We start from the raw sequence: 19,756 nt of genomic DNA, 5'->3' as shown, positions 1-19,756 counted from the left end.
CGTGCCTCTTTTAAGTTCGTTGTATATCCACATAACACATCGCGTATCTCCGCCTGTCGTTGTCACTACGGTGCACTGTTTTCCTTTCCGCTGGATTATAGGTAAAGTATAAATCAGTTCTATTTCTCGACAACCAAACTCTTCCTGTGTTGACCATGTTGGTTGAGGCTGGCCACCACGTAAACTCTGCTTGTAAACGGAAGCACGTTGTGCCTGGTGGGTGTGGTAACAGCAAAGAGTATATAGAAACCAAGAGGAACACGCTGTCAACCAAACAAGGACAGGACGCATTTGCTGCAATTGCTGCTGAAATGTCATGCATTTTGAAAGTCCGACAGCCCACCCACTACGTTTTCGTCACGTCTCGTCTCGTCAACGAAAACAACAATACGTCTCGTCATATTTTCGTCAAGAAGAGCTATTTTTAGCTAGTCAACGTCTCGTCCTTCGTCATGAAAAAAAGGGGCGTTGACGAAATAATTTCGTCATCGTCATCGTTGACGAAATTAACACTGGTTTCCAAATACACAGAACACAGAAAACTAAAAGTTAATCTTAACCCGTAGTGAATTGACGGTACTTGTTTTTTTTACTTACCCAGTTATATATTGCTGCTTTTATTTTGAAGGTAAAAAGGCTTAGCTTCCCGTATTCTGTCTATTTCTAATGGGATTGATTTAGCTTTATAGGATTAAACTTTAAATGAATTTTCCACACGATAGTGACACAGAAGTCACAAATGGTGATAAACTGCTCCAGATTTGTCCATTACAGAATAAAAACCCAGTAAAGCGCCATAAAAAATACCTGTTTTATTAGGTAGCCTAATAAACTAAAAAGAAAACTACTTTCTACATAGTTCTACTCTAATCCATCCAAATGGCTTAGCTGTCATGGATTGTGTTGCATAGTTGCTTTCTGTGAAAAAATGTGATATTGTAAGTCGCTTTGGACAAAGCCGTCTCAAAGCCGTCTTTACTTTCTGAGACGGCTGAGGTCCTTCAACGTCTGCCGGACCATGCTGAGGATGTTCTATGAGTCGGTAGTGGCTAGTGCCTTCCTTTATGCTATTGTGTGCTGCAGTGTTAATTTCGTCAACGATGACGATGACGAAATTATTTCGTCAACGCCCCTTTTTTTCATGACGAAGGACGAGACGTTGACTAGCTAAAAATAGCTCTTCTTGACGAAAATATGACGAGACGTATTGTTGTTTTCGTTGACGAGACGAGAAGTGACGAAAACGTAGTGGGTGGGCTGTCGGACTTTCAAAATGCATGACATTTCAGCAGCAATTGCAGCAAATGCGTCCTGTCCTTGTTTGGTTGACAGCGTGTTCCTCTTGGTTTCTATATACTCTTTGGTGTCACCACACCCACCAGGCACAACGTGCTTCCGTGTTTACAAGCAGAGTTTACGTGGTGGCCAGCCTCAACCAACATGGTCAACACAGGAAGAGTTTGGTTGTCGAGAAATAGAACTGATTTATACTTTACCTATAATCCAGCGGAAAGGAAAACAGTGCACCGTAGTGACGACGACAGGCGGAGATACGCGATGTGTTATGTGGATATACAACGAACTTAAAAGAGGCACGCTACGGTAAGCTACACCCTGTTGCAAATGAATGGGCTGTTCGTTGGCTTGCTTGCGTTAACGTTAGTTAACAAGCTTGTCATGAGTAAAACTGCAGGGCTTTTGGTCACAGCAAGTGAAGTCATAATATTGTCCCACGTTTGAGTGAAACATATGGGGGGAAATTTAGCCATTCAGACCTGTTGCTGTCCCCCAGTGTGTCTAGAACAGCATATGTGGCTGCTGTATGTAACGTTAGCAGTTCATGTTAGCCAGCATGTTTATTTTGGACAATCTTAGTAGATCATCAGTAGCCTACAGCAAGGCAGCATTCCATCTCCATCGATTGTAGAGTCTCTGCTAGAGCTATCAAACTGGTAAGGAAACAAGTAAAGGTGTTAAGAGAGTTAACTATGAATTGCAGCCTGTCAACCTTGATTACAATTTCCAATACCTGTATTGACATAATTTAATTATTTTAAAGACATACATTTTTTGACTAAAACTAATGACTAAAACTTGACTAAAATGCAATGAGTTTTCGTCGACTAAAACTAGACTAAAACTATCAAGGATAGAAATGACTAAAATGTGACTAAACGAAAAAGCATTTTCGTCCAAAAGACTAAGACTAAGACTAAATCTAAAATAGCTGCCAAAATTAACACTGGTGTGCTGGGGCAGCAGGCTGAAGGCAGCGGATGCCAACAGACTAAACAAACTGATCCGTAAGGCCAGGGACATTGTGGGGCTGGATCTGGGCTCTCTGACTGCGGTGTCAGAGAAGAGAACGTTGTCCAGGCTACGCTCCATCATGAGCAATGACTCGCACCCACTCCACGGCGTGCTAGTCAAACACAGGAGTACGTTCAGTGAGAGACTGATTCCACCTAGATGCAACACGGAGAGGCACAGGAAATCATTCCTGCCTGTGGCCATTGGTCTATTTAATGCCCCTCTTAAAAGAGCACCTCGGAGACGCTCAGTCTCCCTGAGACTGAGCCAGCCGATAGGCTAACTGAAAAAAGAAAAGAAAAAAGTGCCTGGCTGAGCCACGTGTAACGTGTAACGTATAGGGCAAGCCGAATAATATAAGTTCAGTGTGCAATAAAGACATTTGGCACGTAAGGTATACTTACTCTACGTATTTTGCTTACTTAGACGTATTCCACTTATTTTGCTCCTATCGCATTTAATACTGTTTATTCCATGCTATGTTGTGTTCCTATTCTTCTTATTCTGCTTATTTTACTATCGCTATGTATATTTTACTATGTATATACTATGTATACTATGTATATTTTACTACTGTTTATTTTATTTTATTTTATGCTATGTGTGTTATGTGAGCGAGCTACTGTAACTTGTCCTAATTTCCCCCCGGGGATCATTAAAGTCTTTCTGATTCTGATCTGATCTGATCCGATTCTGAAAAGCGTCTGCTAAATGACGTAATGTCAATAAATACAATGGTAGCCTTGGATAACACATTGCTCTGGTATTGGTCTTGATTTGGACTGGTAGTTTTGCGGTCTCGACTCGACCTCGACCAAAGCGGTCTTGACTGTAACAGGCCTGATGTGCGGCTCCCCGGGTACCTTTGTTCTCCGTCTCCAGGTCCTCCACCTTCTTCTTCTGCAGCTGCAGGTCGGCCTTGGAGGCGCTCAGATCATCATTCTGCTTCTTCACCTCCCTCTCTGTGTCGTTCACTCTGCCTATGAGGGACGTCACTGCAGAATCTTGAGCTGGAAGCACAGAGACAAAACCACAACAAACATTTAACTTATTTCCCGCAATTAACGTCATATGACATCAATCTGTGTTTTCACCGCCATGCGCTCTTGGCCACCTCATTAAGTGCTACTTCCAGATACTTACAGATTAGTAATCTGCTTTGTGAACCCTCACATCATGTACATTTCTGCCATCAGACATGCCCCCAGACCTCCAGACATCGAGCTATAGAAGCCTCCACCCCCTGGGACCCGGCATGTCCACTCTCTGAGTGCAGGGTGAATCTTTCACTCACTCTGCTGCACAAGAAGGCTTTTTTCTCTGCTTTCTAGGGACAGACGGGGGTTTTCGGTGAAAACGACCTACATTCAAGCGTCGATAACTAAAGAAAGGCAGAAACAAACTATTTGTTTCTATGAAAGTAGAGGCTCTCTTCTTTCTTTTGAGATATTCAGTGTTTACATAGTCATAGAAGAACATATGTGCAGGGTCCCGGAAGATCAGTGAAAATGGTCAGAAACCCTGGCAGGGAATGAGTTAATGGATTTGTTTTGCTGTTGCCGCCTCCTACACAGGTCTGCAAATGTCTGGAGTTGTCTTGAATAAGAATTGCATATTTTCCAGGTCTCAACGTTTGGAAGTTCCACAATTATGGGAAAATATTGTTCTAATCTTCTGATGTACATGCAGCTGCACATTTTCTTTTCTTTAAATGTTTGTCATCTCTGTCTCTCTCTTTTGTCAATGAAGAATAAGCGTCATCATCCATGATGTGGCAGTTAGATAGTAGAGACAAGAGGACAAACGATGTCAACTGTATTGAAAACCAAACTCTCCAAATCAATCAGGGACCAACAGACAAGAAGAAGGAGAAAAGTATTTGTTTTGTAATTATAAGAAACAGAGAAAAGCAGAACATCTTAACATTTGTGAGGCTGGAACCAGGAACTCTTTGGTATTTTTACTTGAAGAATCGTGCCTAAAACACTTAATTCTTTATCAAAATTAGAATTAATCGATTAATCGCCCAATAGTTTTGAAAGGATTAGGGAGGCAGGAGGATCATGGTGTTGACTTGTTTGAAATTGTATGGGACAGGAGTCTATCTATAGTCTAGCTCTGCTCAATTAACAGCAGACACAAAGGGCCCTATCTTCATACAGGCGATATCCCCTATTTACGCTTGCGCACCTGTTTGCGCGTGCCTTAAGGCAGGGAAGATACCCGTCTGCCTTGCGCATTTGTCCAGGTGTTATGCCGAGTTTTGCACCCTCGCCCGGCAACATCCCCACCTCACGGGAGCGTATTTAATGATTTATACAGAAATGTAACTGTTTAAAAGTTATATAATTGTCTTGGTAGACATGACATCCCATATGTTAGGGATGCAATTCTCGGCGGGGATGCGGAAATGTTCACGGCACGTGTCGCAGGCGCAAATTAGAGCCGTGCCAAAATCATCTGCACCTAAAATGCCTGCGCAAACGGGATTTGGGCGGTCTTAACTACCAGAATTATTTACAGGTGTGGCCAGGCAATGCTGGGCATTACGTAAATCAAAACCAATCACATTCCTCGCGATCGCTGTTTGCGCGAGTCATCCAATATGCAGTAATTCTCTCCATGCGTAATAGAGTGGACTCACTCCTGCCGAGGACAAAGAGAGATGGAGAGAGCTTATTGACAGATCATCTGTGGTGCCAACGACCCTCCGGGTTATGGGATAGGTGAAGGTGAATAGCCTATGTCCTTTGTCCAACAGGTTTTCTCAATTAATTTCCCTATTTACGATGTGATAAAAGTTTCTCAGGGAGTTATAGTTGATTGCCTCACTGAAGTATCTGCTAATACCCAATTTTAGCAGCAGAATTTGATGTGCTGGCGTGGCAAGGCTGTGCGTAATGACATCCAAAAGAAATTAATTACTCTGCACTGCTCTGCGCAGCACAGAGATTATGGTGCGCTCCAGCGCAGCGAGGTATTTAGCCTAAGAGGTCCTTTTCAAAGCTCTTAGCCCAAAGTAATTGCGCGCTGCTGACGATAGGATAATGCCATCTATCCCCACATTTTAGCGCTGAAACGCCTGCTTTGGCATGTGGCACACCTATGTCCAGTACAATTATAACAGGCATGCGCTTGTGCCCGCCCCCAATTTGCATTGCGCATGGCGTTAAACGAGCGCAAATGCTAAATTACCGCTTTTGCGAAGATAGGGCCCCAACTGATCCAATTTAAGGTCACTCATCGTCTTCATTATTCCAAGTCCAGGTTGCACAATATCTACCCTTCTGTCTCAGCACTATGTGATAGGTGTCAGGTGTCAGAGGGTACACTATCCCATGCTTTTTGGTTTTGGGCTTCACTATCTGGATTCTGGGCCAAAATATTTGATTGGTACTCTAAAGCAGAGGTTCTCAAATGTTTTTCAGCCAAGGACCCCTTACAAGATAGAAAATATACCGGGGACCCCCACATTCTGATTTGTGATTTTGGGCTAAGCGTAATTATTTCCACGGTAACGTGCTTGACTTTTTTTTTTATTACGTATACATTACGTCATTTAGCAGACACTTTTGTTTTGTCCAAAGCGACTTACAATATCACAATTTGTCAACAGTACAGAAAACCACTATGCAACACAATCAATGACAGCCAAGATATTTTGATAGACTAGCACCATGTAGGAAGTAGTTTGAGAAGGAATGAGTAACATGTAGCATTTTTTTTTTTTTTTTTCTTAACCTGAAAACTTTTCGCGGACCCCTTGGCAAAGTGCCACGGACCCCCATTTGAGAACCACTGCTCTAAAGCCTATAAAATAACCCTTCAACCGGAGGTGGAACTCGCCATCTTCGGCTGCTCAGAATCCTCTCTACTCCTCCCTACTGCTGTACAACAGTCTCTGACGCAGGGGACGACTATCTCCAAGAGACTCATTCTGTTATTATATTCCCCCCCCCTGATTTTTTATCCCATTTTTATCCCCCTTAGTGCTAATTTACTTTTATTTATTCTGGTTGCTACTCCACCCTCTGCCGATCTGGGGAGAGCCGAAACTGGCTCCATGCTTCCTCCGAGACATGGGCAGTTAGCCAGCCGCTTCTTTTCACCTGACAGGGGAAGCTTCACTGGTAGGACATAGCACGTGGGAGGTTCACGCTATTCCAACCGGTTCCCCTCCCTCCGAACAGGCGCCCTTAACGACCAGAGGAGCTGGAACCACATTAGCAACCAGGATATTGCATGTTTTGGTGAAGGGAGTTCCTATATGAAGGAAACCCCCCGGGAGGCACGGGGAAAACATGCAAACTCCACACAGAAAGGCCCTTTTGACGACCCCACCCGGGCGGTGGGCCCTCGAGGACATGCGGACGGGCACGCATTCCTTCAGCGTTCACAGCTTCCCAGGTGAGAATCGAACCCAGGACCTTCGAGCTGTGAGGTGACAGCGCTTACCACTGCACCACCGTACCCCCCAAGAGACTCATTCTGAAGGAGTGGAAGTCCCCCTCTCCACCTTCTTTTCAGCTGTGGCTGACGGACATGGGCCCCTATCTTTGCATCGGCGTAGAAAATAGGCCGAGCGCAGTGGGCGTGGACCAGCGCACTTGATATCTTGGTGTTGGCGCTACACGCAGCCTAAAGCATTACAACCACGCCTTTTAAGCGTAAAATTATGCACCATCATGCTCATTGGATAAGTGCAATAAACAAATCACATGCTTCACTTTTCCGCTGTCACTTATCTAAATCACGTTAAATGGTGTTTTCATTTCGATGTTTTATTTGGTCCAATATTGAAATGTTCTACAATTGCAGGTTGTGTTACAATTACACATTATTTTAGATCTACCTTTTATATCTATTTTGGCTCATTTGGTTGCTATTTAGTAGCGAAATGGAGCAGCACAATGCATGCTGGGAGATGCCAGGCAGTGAACTTGCAACTTCTTTTTCCTATGGGAAGTGTGTTGTGTCTGTCTAAGCGAGGGAGTCAGAGAGAGACAGAGAAGGGTGACAGGGGAGAGGCAGAAGAGCGCTCTTCGCAACTGGCGCACTGAATAGGCCTGGTTTTCAAAAGCGCAAAGCGCTAAATTTACGCCAGGTGGGTAGATATCATTAGGCCGATATTTAAGGCCGACACGCCCATTCTCGCCCATTCTGGGACTGCGCCACGCCCATTCGGCCTAAAGCGCATTTGGCAGCGTAAAGCCATATTGATATCTTCCCGAGGCAGGTGCAAGGCACGTTTTTTTGCGTTTAAGGCCTGTTTTAGCGCCGAAGGCCTGTGGGAGAATAGAGCCCATGGTCTTGGTTATACATATGGAGAGACTCCGGTTCCTGAGGACCAATTCATTTAGGAAATTTACAATTATCTGGGATCCATTTCTAGCCTACTTACAGTAGATGAGGTTAAGAGCGAAAAGTAACTTGCTCAGCTGAATTCTCATGGACCCCTTGCACGGGATTCAACGCACATTTCTTACAAGCACATAGGCACTTGATGCGGCTGGTAGCGCCATGTTGTAACATTAATGTTACAACATGTGTAACTCGGCTATACCACGTTGTATTTGCGACGGATATATATACACGACCCTGGATTACATGTATGTTTCACATAGGGTTGTGTTTTGATTTTTATGTTTTATTTTGTCCAATATTGAAATGTTCTAGAATTGCATGTTGTGTTAACATAAATATTATTTCTATCTACCACTTAGCCTACTTAGGCTGATTTGGTTGCTTTCTCTTGTCAAAATGTATTAGCCTCAATGCATGCTGGGAGAGAAGCATGTGTGTCTTGTGTGGCATTGGGTAGGGGAGCCGGCGCAGTGAATAAGGCCTGGTTTTGAGAAGCACTAACGGCAGTTGGGAAGATCGCTTTAGGCTGGTATTTAAGGCCGAAACGCCCATTCTGGCCTATTCTGGCACTGCGCCACACGCCTCTTCAGCGTCAAGTGGATTTTGAGGTGTAAAAACATGATGCTATCTTCTAGAGTCAGGTACGCACGCAGGCGCAAAGTGTGTTTTTTTGCGTTTAACGCCAGTTTAGCACCTAAGGCCAGGGAGGGAATAGAGCCCTTGATGTCTGGCTCCCCGGGGTGTCCCACCTTTGTTCTCCGTCTCCAGATCTTCCACCTTCTTCTTCTGCAGCTGCAGGTCGGCCTTGGAGGCGCTCAGATCGTCGTTCTGCTTCTTCACCTCCCTCTCTGTGTCGTTCACTCTGCCTATGAGGGACGTCACTGCAGAGTCTTGAGCTGGAAGCACAGAGACAAATCATTCCCCGCCATTAACGTCATATGACGTCAGGCTATTTGATCATAGGATGATCTTACTGGCTGTTTGAACGAGACGGGCAAGCCAAATACACATAGAAAACAGACAACTAAAAGTTAATCTTAACCCGTAGTGAATCGACGGTCCTGTTTCTTTTTTACTTACCCAGTTATATATTGCTGCTTTTATTTTTAAGATAAAAAGGCCTAGCTTCCTGTATTCTGTCTACTTCAAATGGATTTATTTAGCTTTATAGGATAAAACTTTAAATTAATTTTCCACACGATAGTGACACAGAAGTCACGAATGGTGATAAACTACTGCAGATTTGTCCATTACAGAATAAAAACCCAGTTAAGCCCCATAAAAAATACCTGTTTTCTATATTAGGTAATAAACTAAAAAAAACTACTTTGTACAAAGTGCTACTCTAACCCATCAAAATGTCTTAGCTGTCATGGATTGTGTTGCATATTTGCTTTCTGTACTGTGACAAAATGTGATATTGTAAGTCGCTTTGGACAAAAGTGTCTGCTAAATGATGTAATGTAATGTAATAAACAGAAAATGTGCTATTTTAGTCAATAAATACAATGGTAGCTTGGATAACACATTGCTCTGGTATTGGTCTTGATTTGGACTGGTAATTTTGCGGTCTCGGTTTCGACTTGAACTTGACCAAAGTGGTCTTGACTACAGCCCTGATGTGCGGCTCCCCGGGGTGTCCCACCTTTGTTCTCCGTCTCCAGATCTTCCACCTTCTTCTTCTGCAGCTGCAGCTCGGCCTTGGAGGCGCTCAGATCGTCGTTCTGCTTCTTCACCTCCCTCTCTGTGTCGTTCACTCTGCCTATGAGGGACGTCACTGCAGAGTCTTGAGCTGGAAGCACAGAGACAAATCACAACAAACGTTTAACTCATTTCCCACCATTAATGTCATATGATGTCAATATGTGTTTTCACCGCCATGCGATAGATGGCGCTCTTGGCCCATTAAGTGCTACTTCACTCCTAAAGTTGCCCAGAAGCCAGGGTTATTGTCCCACAAAACCAGCAAGCAGAGAAAAGCAACAATCTCTCTTCAGGAAAAAAGCTCCATAAAACATAAACATTTCTTTGACTGCTTTTTGAACTTGTCTTGGTTTGTATCTCTTTTTTATTCTTGATTGTTGTATATTCATGTTTTCTCATGTGTATTATTGTAAAATGGGAAACCGATAGCGTCATTCCCTTTTCTGTTTGCCTTCCAGCCAAGACCTCACGACCACAATGGAAATAAGTTTAACGACTTTATTGTCATATCCTGATGAATTATTTTATACTGTATGCTTGTTGGTGTATTTTATTTTTTAATTTGACAAAGAAATTCAATCAATCAATCAACATTTCCAGCCTGGTGCCTCAAAGTGGTGCAACGAGCTATTTCCCCCGGGTTCAACGCGCTGTCACAAGGACTTGTGACAGTCACTCAAAGCTGAAGGTTTTTTTTCACCAGACGCTGGTAAACGCACACAAATCACTTCTCCTGTCAGCTAGATTAGTAATCCGTTTTGTGAACCCTCACATCATGTACATTTCTGCCGTCAGACATGCCCCCAGACCTCCAGGTGAATCTTTCACTCAATCTGCTGCACAAGAAGGCATGTTTTTCAGCTCTCTAGGGACAGACGGACGTTTTCGGTGAAAACGACCTACATTCAAGTGTCGATAATGCCTCCCCCACACCTAAAGATTTTCAAAATCTTGAAGATTATAAAAATCTTGAGAGTCCACACACCTCACGACAGAGATCACAGATTTTTTAACATTTCAATCTTGGAACGCACACACAATCGCTACCGTTCAGACGTAACCCCACACACTTGACGATTACGCTGAAGATTGTCACCTCGGAGGACTTGGGATCTCGCAGAAACTCGCGTGATTAAACGTGACTTCAGAGCAAAACACGCTACCTTTCTCAAAGACGGGGTCCCAGATTTGTTTGGTTGTTGCCGCCTCCTACACAGGTCTGCAAATGATGTCTGGAATAAGAATTGCATATTTTCTAGGTCTCAATGTTTGGAAGTTCCACAATTGTGGACCATCCTAACAGCTTCTTCTGCAATGGAAATGTTGTTTTCTCCAAGCCCTCTCCTTTTTTATTGCGGTAGCTCCCGAACAGACGTAAAATTGTAGCAGAAACTATATTAAAAGTAGATTAAAAGTAGATTTGGACTGGTAGTTTTGTGGTCTCGGTCTCGACTCGAACTTCACCAAGGCATTTTGACTACAGCCCTGATGTGCGGTTCCCCCAGGGTGTCCCACCTTTGTTCTCCGTCTCCAGATCCTCCACCTTCTTCTTCTGCAGCTGCAGCTCGGCCTTGGAGGCGCTCAGATCGTCGTTCTGCTTCTTCACCTCCCTCTCTGTGTCGTTCACTCTGCCTATGAGGGACGTCACTGCAGAGTCTTGAGCTGGAAGCACAGAGACAAATCACAACAAACGTTTAACTCATTCCCCGCCATTAATGTCATATGACGTCAGGCAATTTGATCATAGGATGATCTTACTGGCTGTTTGAACGAGAGGTGTAAGCTTACAGTAGGCCATGTTTACACAACAACGGTCTCTGCATTAAACAGGAAACTGTCATTGCATTCTTGCCTTTGATTCCACATTTAAAGACAGCGTTTGTGATAACGATTTCCATACAGACTGAAGCTGCAAAAAACTCAGCAGCGTCAAGTGAGCCAGAATAAAACTGAAACTTCTGGTTACAGCCTTCACAATAATGGCAATTAAATAAACTAATAGCCTTATTGCAAAGTTGTTTTTGTGTGATCCCAAATACACAGAACACAGAAAACAGACAACTAGAAGTTAATCTTAACCCGTAGTGAATTGACGGTCCTGTTTTTTTACTTACCCAGTTATATATTGCTGCTTTTATTTTGAAGGTAAAAAGGCCTAGCTTCCTGTATTCTGTCTATTTCTAACGTGATAGATTAGCTTTATAGGATTAAACTTTAAATTCATTTTTCACACGATAGTGACACAGAAGTCACAAATGATGATAAACTGCTCCAGCTTTGTCCATCACAGAATAAAAACCAGTAAAGCCCCATAAAAAAGACCAAAATAAACCAAAAATATGCTATTTTAGTCAAATACAATGGTAGCCTTGGATAACACATTGCTCTGGTATTGGTCTTGATTTGGACTGGTAGTTTTGCGGTCTCGACTCGAACTCAACCAAGGCAATCTTGACTACAGCCCTGATATGCGGCTCCCCGGGGTGTCTCACCTTTGTTCTCCGTCTCCAGATTCTCCACCTTCTTCTTCTGCAGCTGCAGTTCGGCCTTGGAGGCGCTCAGATCAGCTCTGAGAGCTCCTGCGTCATCGTTCTGCTTCTTCACCTCCCTCTCTGTGTCGCTCACTCTGCCTATGAGGGACGTCACTGCAGAGTCTTGAGCTGGAAGCACAGAGACAAAACCACAACAAACGTTTAACTCATTTCCCGCCATTAATGTCATATGATGTCAATATGTGTTTTCACCGCCATGCGATAGATGGCGCTCTTGGCCACCTCATTAAGTGCTACTTCACTCCTAAAGTTGCCCAGAAGCCAGGGTTATTGTCCCACAAAACCAGCAAGCAGAGAAAAGCAACAATCTCCCTTCAGGAAGAAAGCTCCATAAAACATAAACATTTCTATGACTGGTTTTTGAACTTGTCTTGGTTTGTATCTCTTTTTTATTCTTGATTGTTGTATATTCATGTTTTCTCATGTGTATTATTGTAAAATGGGAAACCGATAGCGTCATTCCCTTTTCTGTTTGCCTTCCAGCCGAGACCTCACGACCACAATGGAAATAAGTTTAACGACTTTATTGTCATATCCTGATGAATTATTTTATACTGTATGCTTGTTGGTGTATTTTATTTTTTAATTTGACAAAGAAATTCAATCAATCAATCAACATTTCCAGCCTGGTGCCTCAAAGTGGTGCAACTAGCTATTTCCCCCGGGTTCAACGCGCTGTCACAAGGACTTGTGACAGTCACTCAAAGCTGAAGGTTTTTTTTCACCAGACGCTGGTAAACGCACACAAATCACTTCTCCTGTCAGCTAGATTAGTAATCCGTTTTGTGAACCCTCACATCATGTACATTTCTGCCGTCAGACATGCCCCCAGACCTCCAGGTGAATCTTTCACTCAATCTGCTGCACAAGAAGGCATGTTTTTCAGCTCTCTAGGGACAGACGGACGTTTTCGGTGAAAACGACCTACATTCAAGTGTCGATAATGCCTCCCCCACACCTAAAGATAATGCCTCCCCCACACCTAAAGATTTTCAAAATCTTGAAGATTATAAAAATCTTGAGAGTCCACACACCTCACGACAGAGATCACAGATTTTTTAACATTTCAATCTTGAAACGCACACACAATCGCTACCGTTCAGACGTAACCCCACACACTTGACGATTACGCTGAAGATTGTCACCTCGGAGGACTTGGGATCTCGCAGAAACTCGCGTGATTAAACGTGACTTCAGAGCAAAACACGCTACCTTTCTCAAAGACGGGGTCCCAGATTTGTTTGGTTGTTGCCGCCTCCTACACAGGTCTGCAAATGATGTCTGGAATAAGAATTGCATATTTTCCAGGTCTCAACGTTTGGAAGTTCCACAATTGTGGACCATCCTAACAGCTTCTTCTGCAATGGAAATGTTGTTTTCTCCAAGCCCTCTCCTTTTTTATTGCAGTACCTCCCGAACAGACGTAAAATTGTAGCAGAAACTATATTAAAAGTAGATTAAAAGTAGATTTGGACTGGTAGTTTTGTGGTCTCGGTCTCGACTCGAACTTCACCAAGGCATTTTGACTACAGCCCTGATGTGTGGCTCCCCGGGGTGTCCCACCTTTGTTCTCCGTCTCCAGATCTTCCACCTTCTTCTTCTGCAGCTGCAGCTCGGCCTTGGAGGCGCTCAGATCATCGTTCTGCTTCTTCACCTCCCTCTCTGTGTCGTTCACTCTGCCTATGAGGGACGTCACTGCAGAGTCTTGAGCTGGAAGCAAAGAGACAAAACCACAACAAACGTTTAACTCATTCCCCGCCATTAACGTCATATGATGTCAGGCAATTTGATCATAGGATGATCTTACTGGCTGTTTGAACGAGACGTGTAAGCTTACAGTAGGCCATGTTTACACAACAACGGTCTCTGCATAAAACAGGAAACTGTCATTGCATTCTTGCCTTTGATTTCGCGTTTATAGACAGCATTTGTGATAACGATTTGCATACAGACTGAAGCTGCCAAAAACTCAGCAGCGTCAAGTGAGCCAGAATAAAACTGAAACTTCTGGTTACAGCCTTCACATTAATGGCAATTAAATAAACTAATAGCCTTATTGCAAAGTTGTTTTTGTGTGATCCCAAATACACAGAACACAGAAAACAGACAACTAAAAGTTAATCTTAACCCGTAGTGAATTGACGGTCCTGTTTTTTTACTTACCCAGTTATATATTGCTGCTTTTATTTTGAAGGTAAAAAGGCCTAGCTTCCTGTATTCTGTCTATTTCTAACGTGATTGATTAGCTTTATAGGATTAAACTTTAAATTCATTTTTCACACGATAGTGACACAGAAGTCACAAATGATGATAAACTGCTCCAGCTTTGTCCATCACAGAATAAAACCCAGTAAAGCCCCATAAAAAAGACCAAAATAAACCAAAAATATGCTATTTTAGTCAAATACAATGGTAGCCTTGGATAACATATTGCTCTGGTATTGGTCTTGATTTGGACTGGTAGTTTTGCGGTCTCGACTCGAACTCAACCAAGGCAATCTTGACTACAGCCCTGATATGCGGCTCCCCGGGGTGTCTCACCTTTGTTCTCCGTCTCCAGATTCTCCACCTTCTTCTTCTGCAGCTGCAGTTCGGCCTTGGAGGCGCTCAGATCAGCTCTGAGAGCTCCTGCGTCATCGTTCTGCTTCTTCACCTCCCTCTCTGTGTCGTTCACTCTGCCTATGAGGGACGTCACTGCAGAGTCTTGAGCTGGAAGCACAGAGACAAAACCACAACAAACGTTTAACTCATTTCCCGCCATTAATGTCATATGATGTCAATATGTGTTTTCACCGCCATGCGATAGATGGCGCTCTTGGCCACCTCATTAAGTGCTACTTCACTCCTAAAGTTGCCCAGAAGCCAGGGTTATTGTCCCACAAAACCAGCAAGCAGAGAAAAGCAACAATCTCCCTTCAGGAAGAAAGCTCCATAAAACATAAACATTTCTATGACTGGTTTTTGAACTTGTCTTGGTTTGTATCTCTTTTTTATTCTTGATTGTTGTATATTCATGTTTTCTCATGTGTATTATTGTAAAATGGGATACCGATAGCGTCATTCCCTTTTCTGTTTGCCTTCCAGCCGAGACCTCACGACCACAATGGAAATAAGTTTAACGACTTTATTGTCATATCCTGATGAATTATTTTATACTGTATGCTTGTTGGTGTATTTTATTTTTTAATTTGTCAAAGAAATTCAATCAATCAATCAACATTTCCAGCCTGGTGCCTCAAAGTGGTGCAACGAGCTATTTCCCCCGGGTTCAACGCGCTGTCACAAGGACTTGTGACAGTCACTCAAAGCTGAAGGTTTTTTTTCACCAGACGCTGGTAAACGCACACAAATCACTTCTCCTGTCAGCTAGATTAGTAATCCATTTTGTGAACCCTCACATCATGTACATTTCTGCCGTCAGACATGCCCCCAGACCTCCAGGTGAATCTTTCACTCAATCTGCTGCACAAGAAGGCATGTTTTTCAGCTCTCTAGGGACAGACGGACGTTTTCGGTGAAAACGACCTACATTCAAGTGTCGATAATGCCTCCCCCACACCTAAAGATTTTCAAAATCTTGAAGATTATAAAAATCTTGAGAGTCCACACACCTCACGACAGAGATCACAGATTTTTTAACATTTCAATCTTGGAACGCACACACAATCGCTACCGTTCAGACGTAACCCCACACACTTGACGATTACGCTGAAGATTGTCACCTCGGAGGACTTGGGATCTCGCAGAAACTCGCGTGATTAAACGTGACTTCAGAGCAAAACACGCTACCTTTCTCAAAGACGGGGTCCCAGATTTGTTTGGTTGTTGCCGCCTCCTACACAGGTCTGCAAATGATGTCTGGAATAAGAATTGCATATTTTCTAGGTCTCAATGTTTGGAAGTTCCACAATTGTGGACCATCCTAACATCTTCTTCTGCAATAGAAATGTTGTTTTCTCCAAGCCCTCTCCTTTTTTATTGCAGTACCTCCCGAACAGACGTAAAATTGTAGCAGAAACTATATTAAAAGTAGATTAAAAGTAGATTTGGACTGGTAGTTTTGTGGTCTCGGTCTCGACTCGAACTTCACCAAGGCATTTTGACTACAGCCCTGATGTGCGGCTCCCCGGGGTGTCCCACCTTTGTTCTCCGTCTCCAGATCTTCCACCTTCTTCTTCTGCAGCTGCAGGTCGGCCTTGGAGGCGCTCAGATCATCGTTCTGCTTCTTCACCTCCCTCTCTGTGTTGTTCACTCTGCCTATGAGGGACGTCACTGCAGAGTCTTGGGCTGGAAGCACAGAGACAAAACCACAACAAACGTTTAACTCATTCCCCGCCATTAACGTCATATGACGTCAGGCAATTTGATCATAGGATGATCTTACTGGCTGTTTGAACGAGACGTGTAAGCTTACAGTAGGCCATGTTTACACAACAACGGTCTCTGCATAAAACAGGAAACTGTCATTGCATTCTTGCCTTTGATTTCGCGTTTATAGACAGCGTTTGTGATAACGATTTGCGTGCAGACTGAAGTTTCAAAAAACTCAGAGCCGCGTCAAGTGAGCCAGAATAAAACTGAAACTTCTGGTTACAGCCTTCACAATAATGGCAATTAAATAAGCGAATAGCCTTATTGATGCAGGTTGCAAAGTTGTTTTTGTGTTTCCAAATACGCAGAACACTGAAAATTAAAAGTTAATCTTAACCCGTAGTGAATCGACGGTCCTTGTTTTTTTTTACTTACCCAGTTATATATTGCTGCTTTTATTTTGAAGGTAAAAAGGCTTAGCTTCCTGTATTCTGTCTATTTCTAATGGGATTGATTTAGCTTTATAGGATTAAATTTTAAATGAATTTTCCACACGATAGTGACACAGAAGTCACAAATGGTGATAAACTGCTCCAGATGTGTCCATTACAGAATAAAAACCCAGTAAAGCGCCATAAAAAAATACCTGTTTTATTAGGTAGCCTAATAAACTAAAAAGAAAACTACTTTCTACAAAGTTCTACTCTAATCCATCCAAATGGCTTAGCTGTCATGGATTGTGTTGCATAGTTGCTTTCTGTGACAAAATGTGATATTGTAAGTCGTTTTGGACAAAAGCGTCTGCTAAATGACGTAATGTAATGTAATGTAATAAACAAAAAATATGCAATTTTAGTCAATAAATACAATGGTAGCTTTGATAACACATTGCTCTGGTATTGGTCTTGATTTGGACTGGTAGTTTTGCGGTCTCGACTCGACCTCGACCAAAGCGGTCTTGACTACAGGCCTGATATGCGGCTCCCCGGGGTGTCCCACCTTTGTTCTCCATCTCCAGATCTTTCACCTTCTTCTTCTGCAGCTGCAGCTCGGCCTTGGAGGCGCTCAGATCGTCGTTCTGCTTCTTCACCTCCCTCTCTGTGTCGTTCACTCTGCCTATGAGGGACGTCACTGCAGAGTCTTGAGCTGGAAGCACAGAGACAAAATCACAACAAACGTTTAACTCATTTCCTGCCATTAACGTCATATCACGTCAGGCAATTTGATCATAGGATGATCTTACTGGCTGTTTGAACGAGACGTGTAAGCTTACAGTAGGCCATGTTTACACAACAACGGTCTCTGCATAAAACAGGAAACTGTCATTGCATTCTGGCCTTTGATTTCACGTTTATACACAGCGTTTGTGATAACGATTTGCATACAGACTGAAGTTTCAAAAAACTCAGCAGCGTCAAGTGAGCCAGAATAAAACTGAAATTTCTGGTTACAGCCTTCACAATAATGGCAATTAAATAAACTAATAGCCTTATTGATGCATGTTGCAAAGTTGTTTTTGTGTGTGATCAAATACACAGAACACATAGAAAGCAGACAACTAAAAGTTAATCTTAACCCGTAGTGAATCAACGGTCCTGTTTTTTTTACTTACCCAGTTATATATTACTGCTTTTATTTTGAAGGTAAAAAGGCCTAGCTTCCTGTATTCTGTCTATTTCTAATGTGATTGATTTAGCTTTATAGGATTACACTTTAAATTATTTTTTTACATGATAGTGACCAGTGTTGGGCAAGTTACTTTCAAAATGTAATATACTACATATTACTAGTTACTTTCATTTGAAAGTAATACGTTACTTTACAATATTACTTTCTGTGTAGAGTAACTCGTTACTTATTACACTACTTTTGTATTACTTTTACCAAAACAACAGCAGCAGCAGAATGACATTGCCGCCCCGGAACCATCCCGAAAAATAATTTCAACCGCCTTGAAATCAGTGTAAACAATTCAAAATTCTAAATGTTATTCTTTTCCTTTGTTATTGTCATCTATAGTGGTTATTTGTATAAAAACACACAGTTTGATTAGAAAATTATTGTATCTTTTTTAAAGTTGTGCTTTCATTTAATCAAATGTAACTCAATTTGTAACTTGAGTTACTTGACAAAGTAACTGGTATAATATTACTGACATCCTATAAGTAATAAGTTATATTACTGAGTTACTGCTAAAAGTAATATATTACATGTAATATGTTCTTTTGTAATGAGTTACACCCAACACTGATAGTGACACACAAGTCGCAAATGGTGATAAACTGCTTCAGCTTTGTCCATCACAGAATAAAAACCCAGTAACGCCCCATAAAAAAAGACTTGTTTTCTATATTAGGTAATAAACCAAAAATATGCTATTTTAGTCAAATACAATGGTAGCCTTGGATAACACATTGCTCTGGTATTGGTCTTGATTTGGACTGGTAATTTTGTGGTCTCGGTCTCGACTCAAACTTGACCTATGCAGTTTTGACTACAGCCCTGATGTGTGGCTCCCCGGGGTGTCCCACCTTTGTTCTCCAGATCCTCCACCTTTTTCTTCTGCAGCTGCAGTTCGGCCTTTGAGGCGCTCAGATCAGCTCTGAGAGCTCCTGTGTCATTGTTCTGCTTCTTCACCTCCCTCTCTGTGTCGTTCACTCTGCCTATGAGGGACGTCACTGCAGAGTCTTGAGCTGGAAGCACAGAGACAAAACCACAAACGTTTAACTCATTTCCTGCCATTAACGTGATATGATGGCAATCCCTGTCAGGCAATTTGATTATGGGATGATCTTCCTGGCTGTTTGAACGAGACGTGCAAGCTTAGGCCTGGTTTACACAACAACAATCTCTGCATAAAACGGGAAACTGTCATTGCATTCTTGCCTTTGATTTCGCGTTTGTGATAATGATTTGCGTGCAGACTGAAATTTAAAAAAACTCAGAACAGCGTCAAGTGAGCCAGAATAAAACTGAAACTTCTGGTTACAGCCTTCACAATAATGGCAATTAAATAAACTAATAGCCTTATTGATGCATGTTGCAAAGTTTTTTTTTTGTGTGATCCCAAATACACAGAACACATAGAAAACATACAACTAAAAGTTAATCTTAACCCATAGTGAATCAACGGTCCTGTTTCTTTTTTACTTACCCAGTTATATATTGCTGCTTTTTTTTTAAGATAAAAAGGCCTAGCTTCCTGTATTCTGTCTACTTCTAATGGATATATTTAGCTTTATAGGATTAAACTTTAAATTAATTTTCCACACGATAGAGACACAGAAGTCACTAATGGTGATAAACTACTCCAGAAACTACTCCAGATTTGTCCATTACAGAATAAAAACCCAGTAAAGGCCCATAAAAAATACCTGTTTTCTATATTATACTATATATTTTTATATAACTAAAAAAAATACTTTCTACAAAGTGCTACTCTAATCCATCAAAATGTCTTAGCTGTCATGGATTGTGTTGCATATTTGCTTTCTGTACTGTGACAAAATGTGATA

The 19,756-nt window shown here is 42.3% G+C and overlaps 1 protein-coding gene across 1 annotated transcript in view; it reads right to left on the bottom strand.

Moving 5' to 3' along the window:
- Positions 1-3,201: 3,201 nt before the first annotated feature.
- The window catches only part of LOC310771384 (uncharacterized protein), a gene marked incomplete at both ends in the record, with an annotated part of 33,926 nt that continues 17,371 nt past the window's right edge, over positions 3,202-19,756 (bottom strand). Inside the window, 5 exons of the mRNA XM_083664008.1 lie at positions 3,202-3,320; positions 8,424-8,570; positions 9,320-9,466; positions 10,894-11,040; positions 18,773-18,934. Of these exons, the coding sequence (XP_083520134.1) occupies positions 3,202-3,320; positions 8,424-8,570; positions 9,320-9,466; positions 10,894-11,040; positions 18,773-18,934 (722 nt within the window). The remainder of the gene's footprint in view (positions 3,321-8,423; positions 8,571-9,319; positions 9,467-10,893; positions 11,041-18,772; positions 18,935-19,756) is intronic.

This window comes from Poromitra crassiceps (genome assembly GCF_964638095.1).
Source record: "Poromitra crassiceps genome assembly, contig: HAP1_SCAFFOLD_578, whole genome shotgun sequence".
NCBI lineage: Eukaryota > Metazoa > Chordata > Actinopteri > Beryciformes > Melamphaidae > Poromitra > Poromitra crassiceps.
The sequence above is the reverse complement of the archived record's forward strand: the minus strand, read 5'-3'. Positions and strand labels throughout refer to the sequence as shown.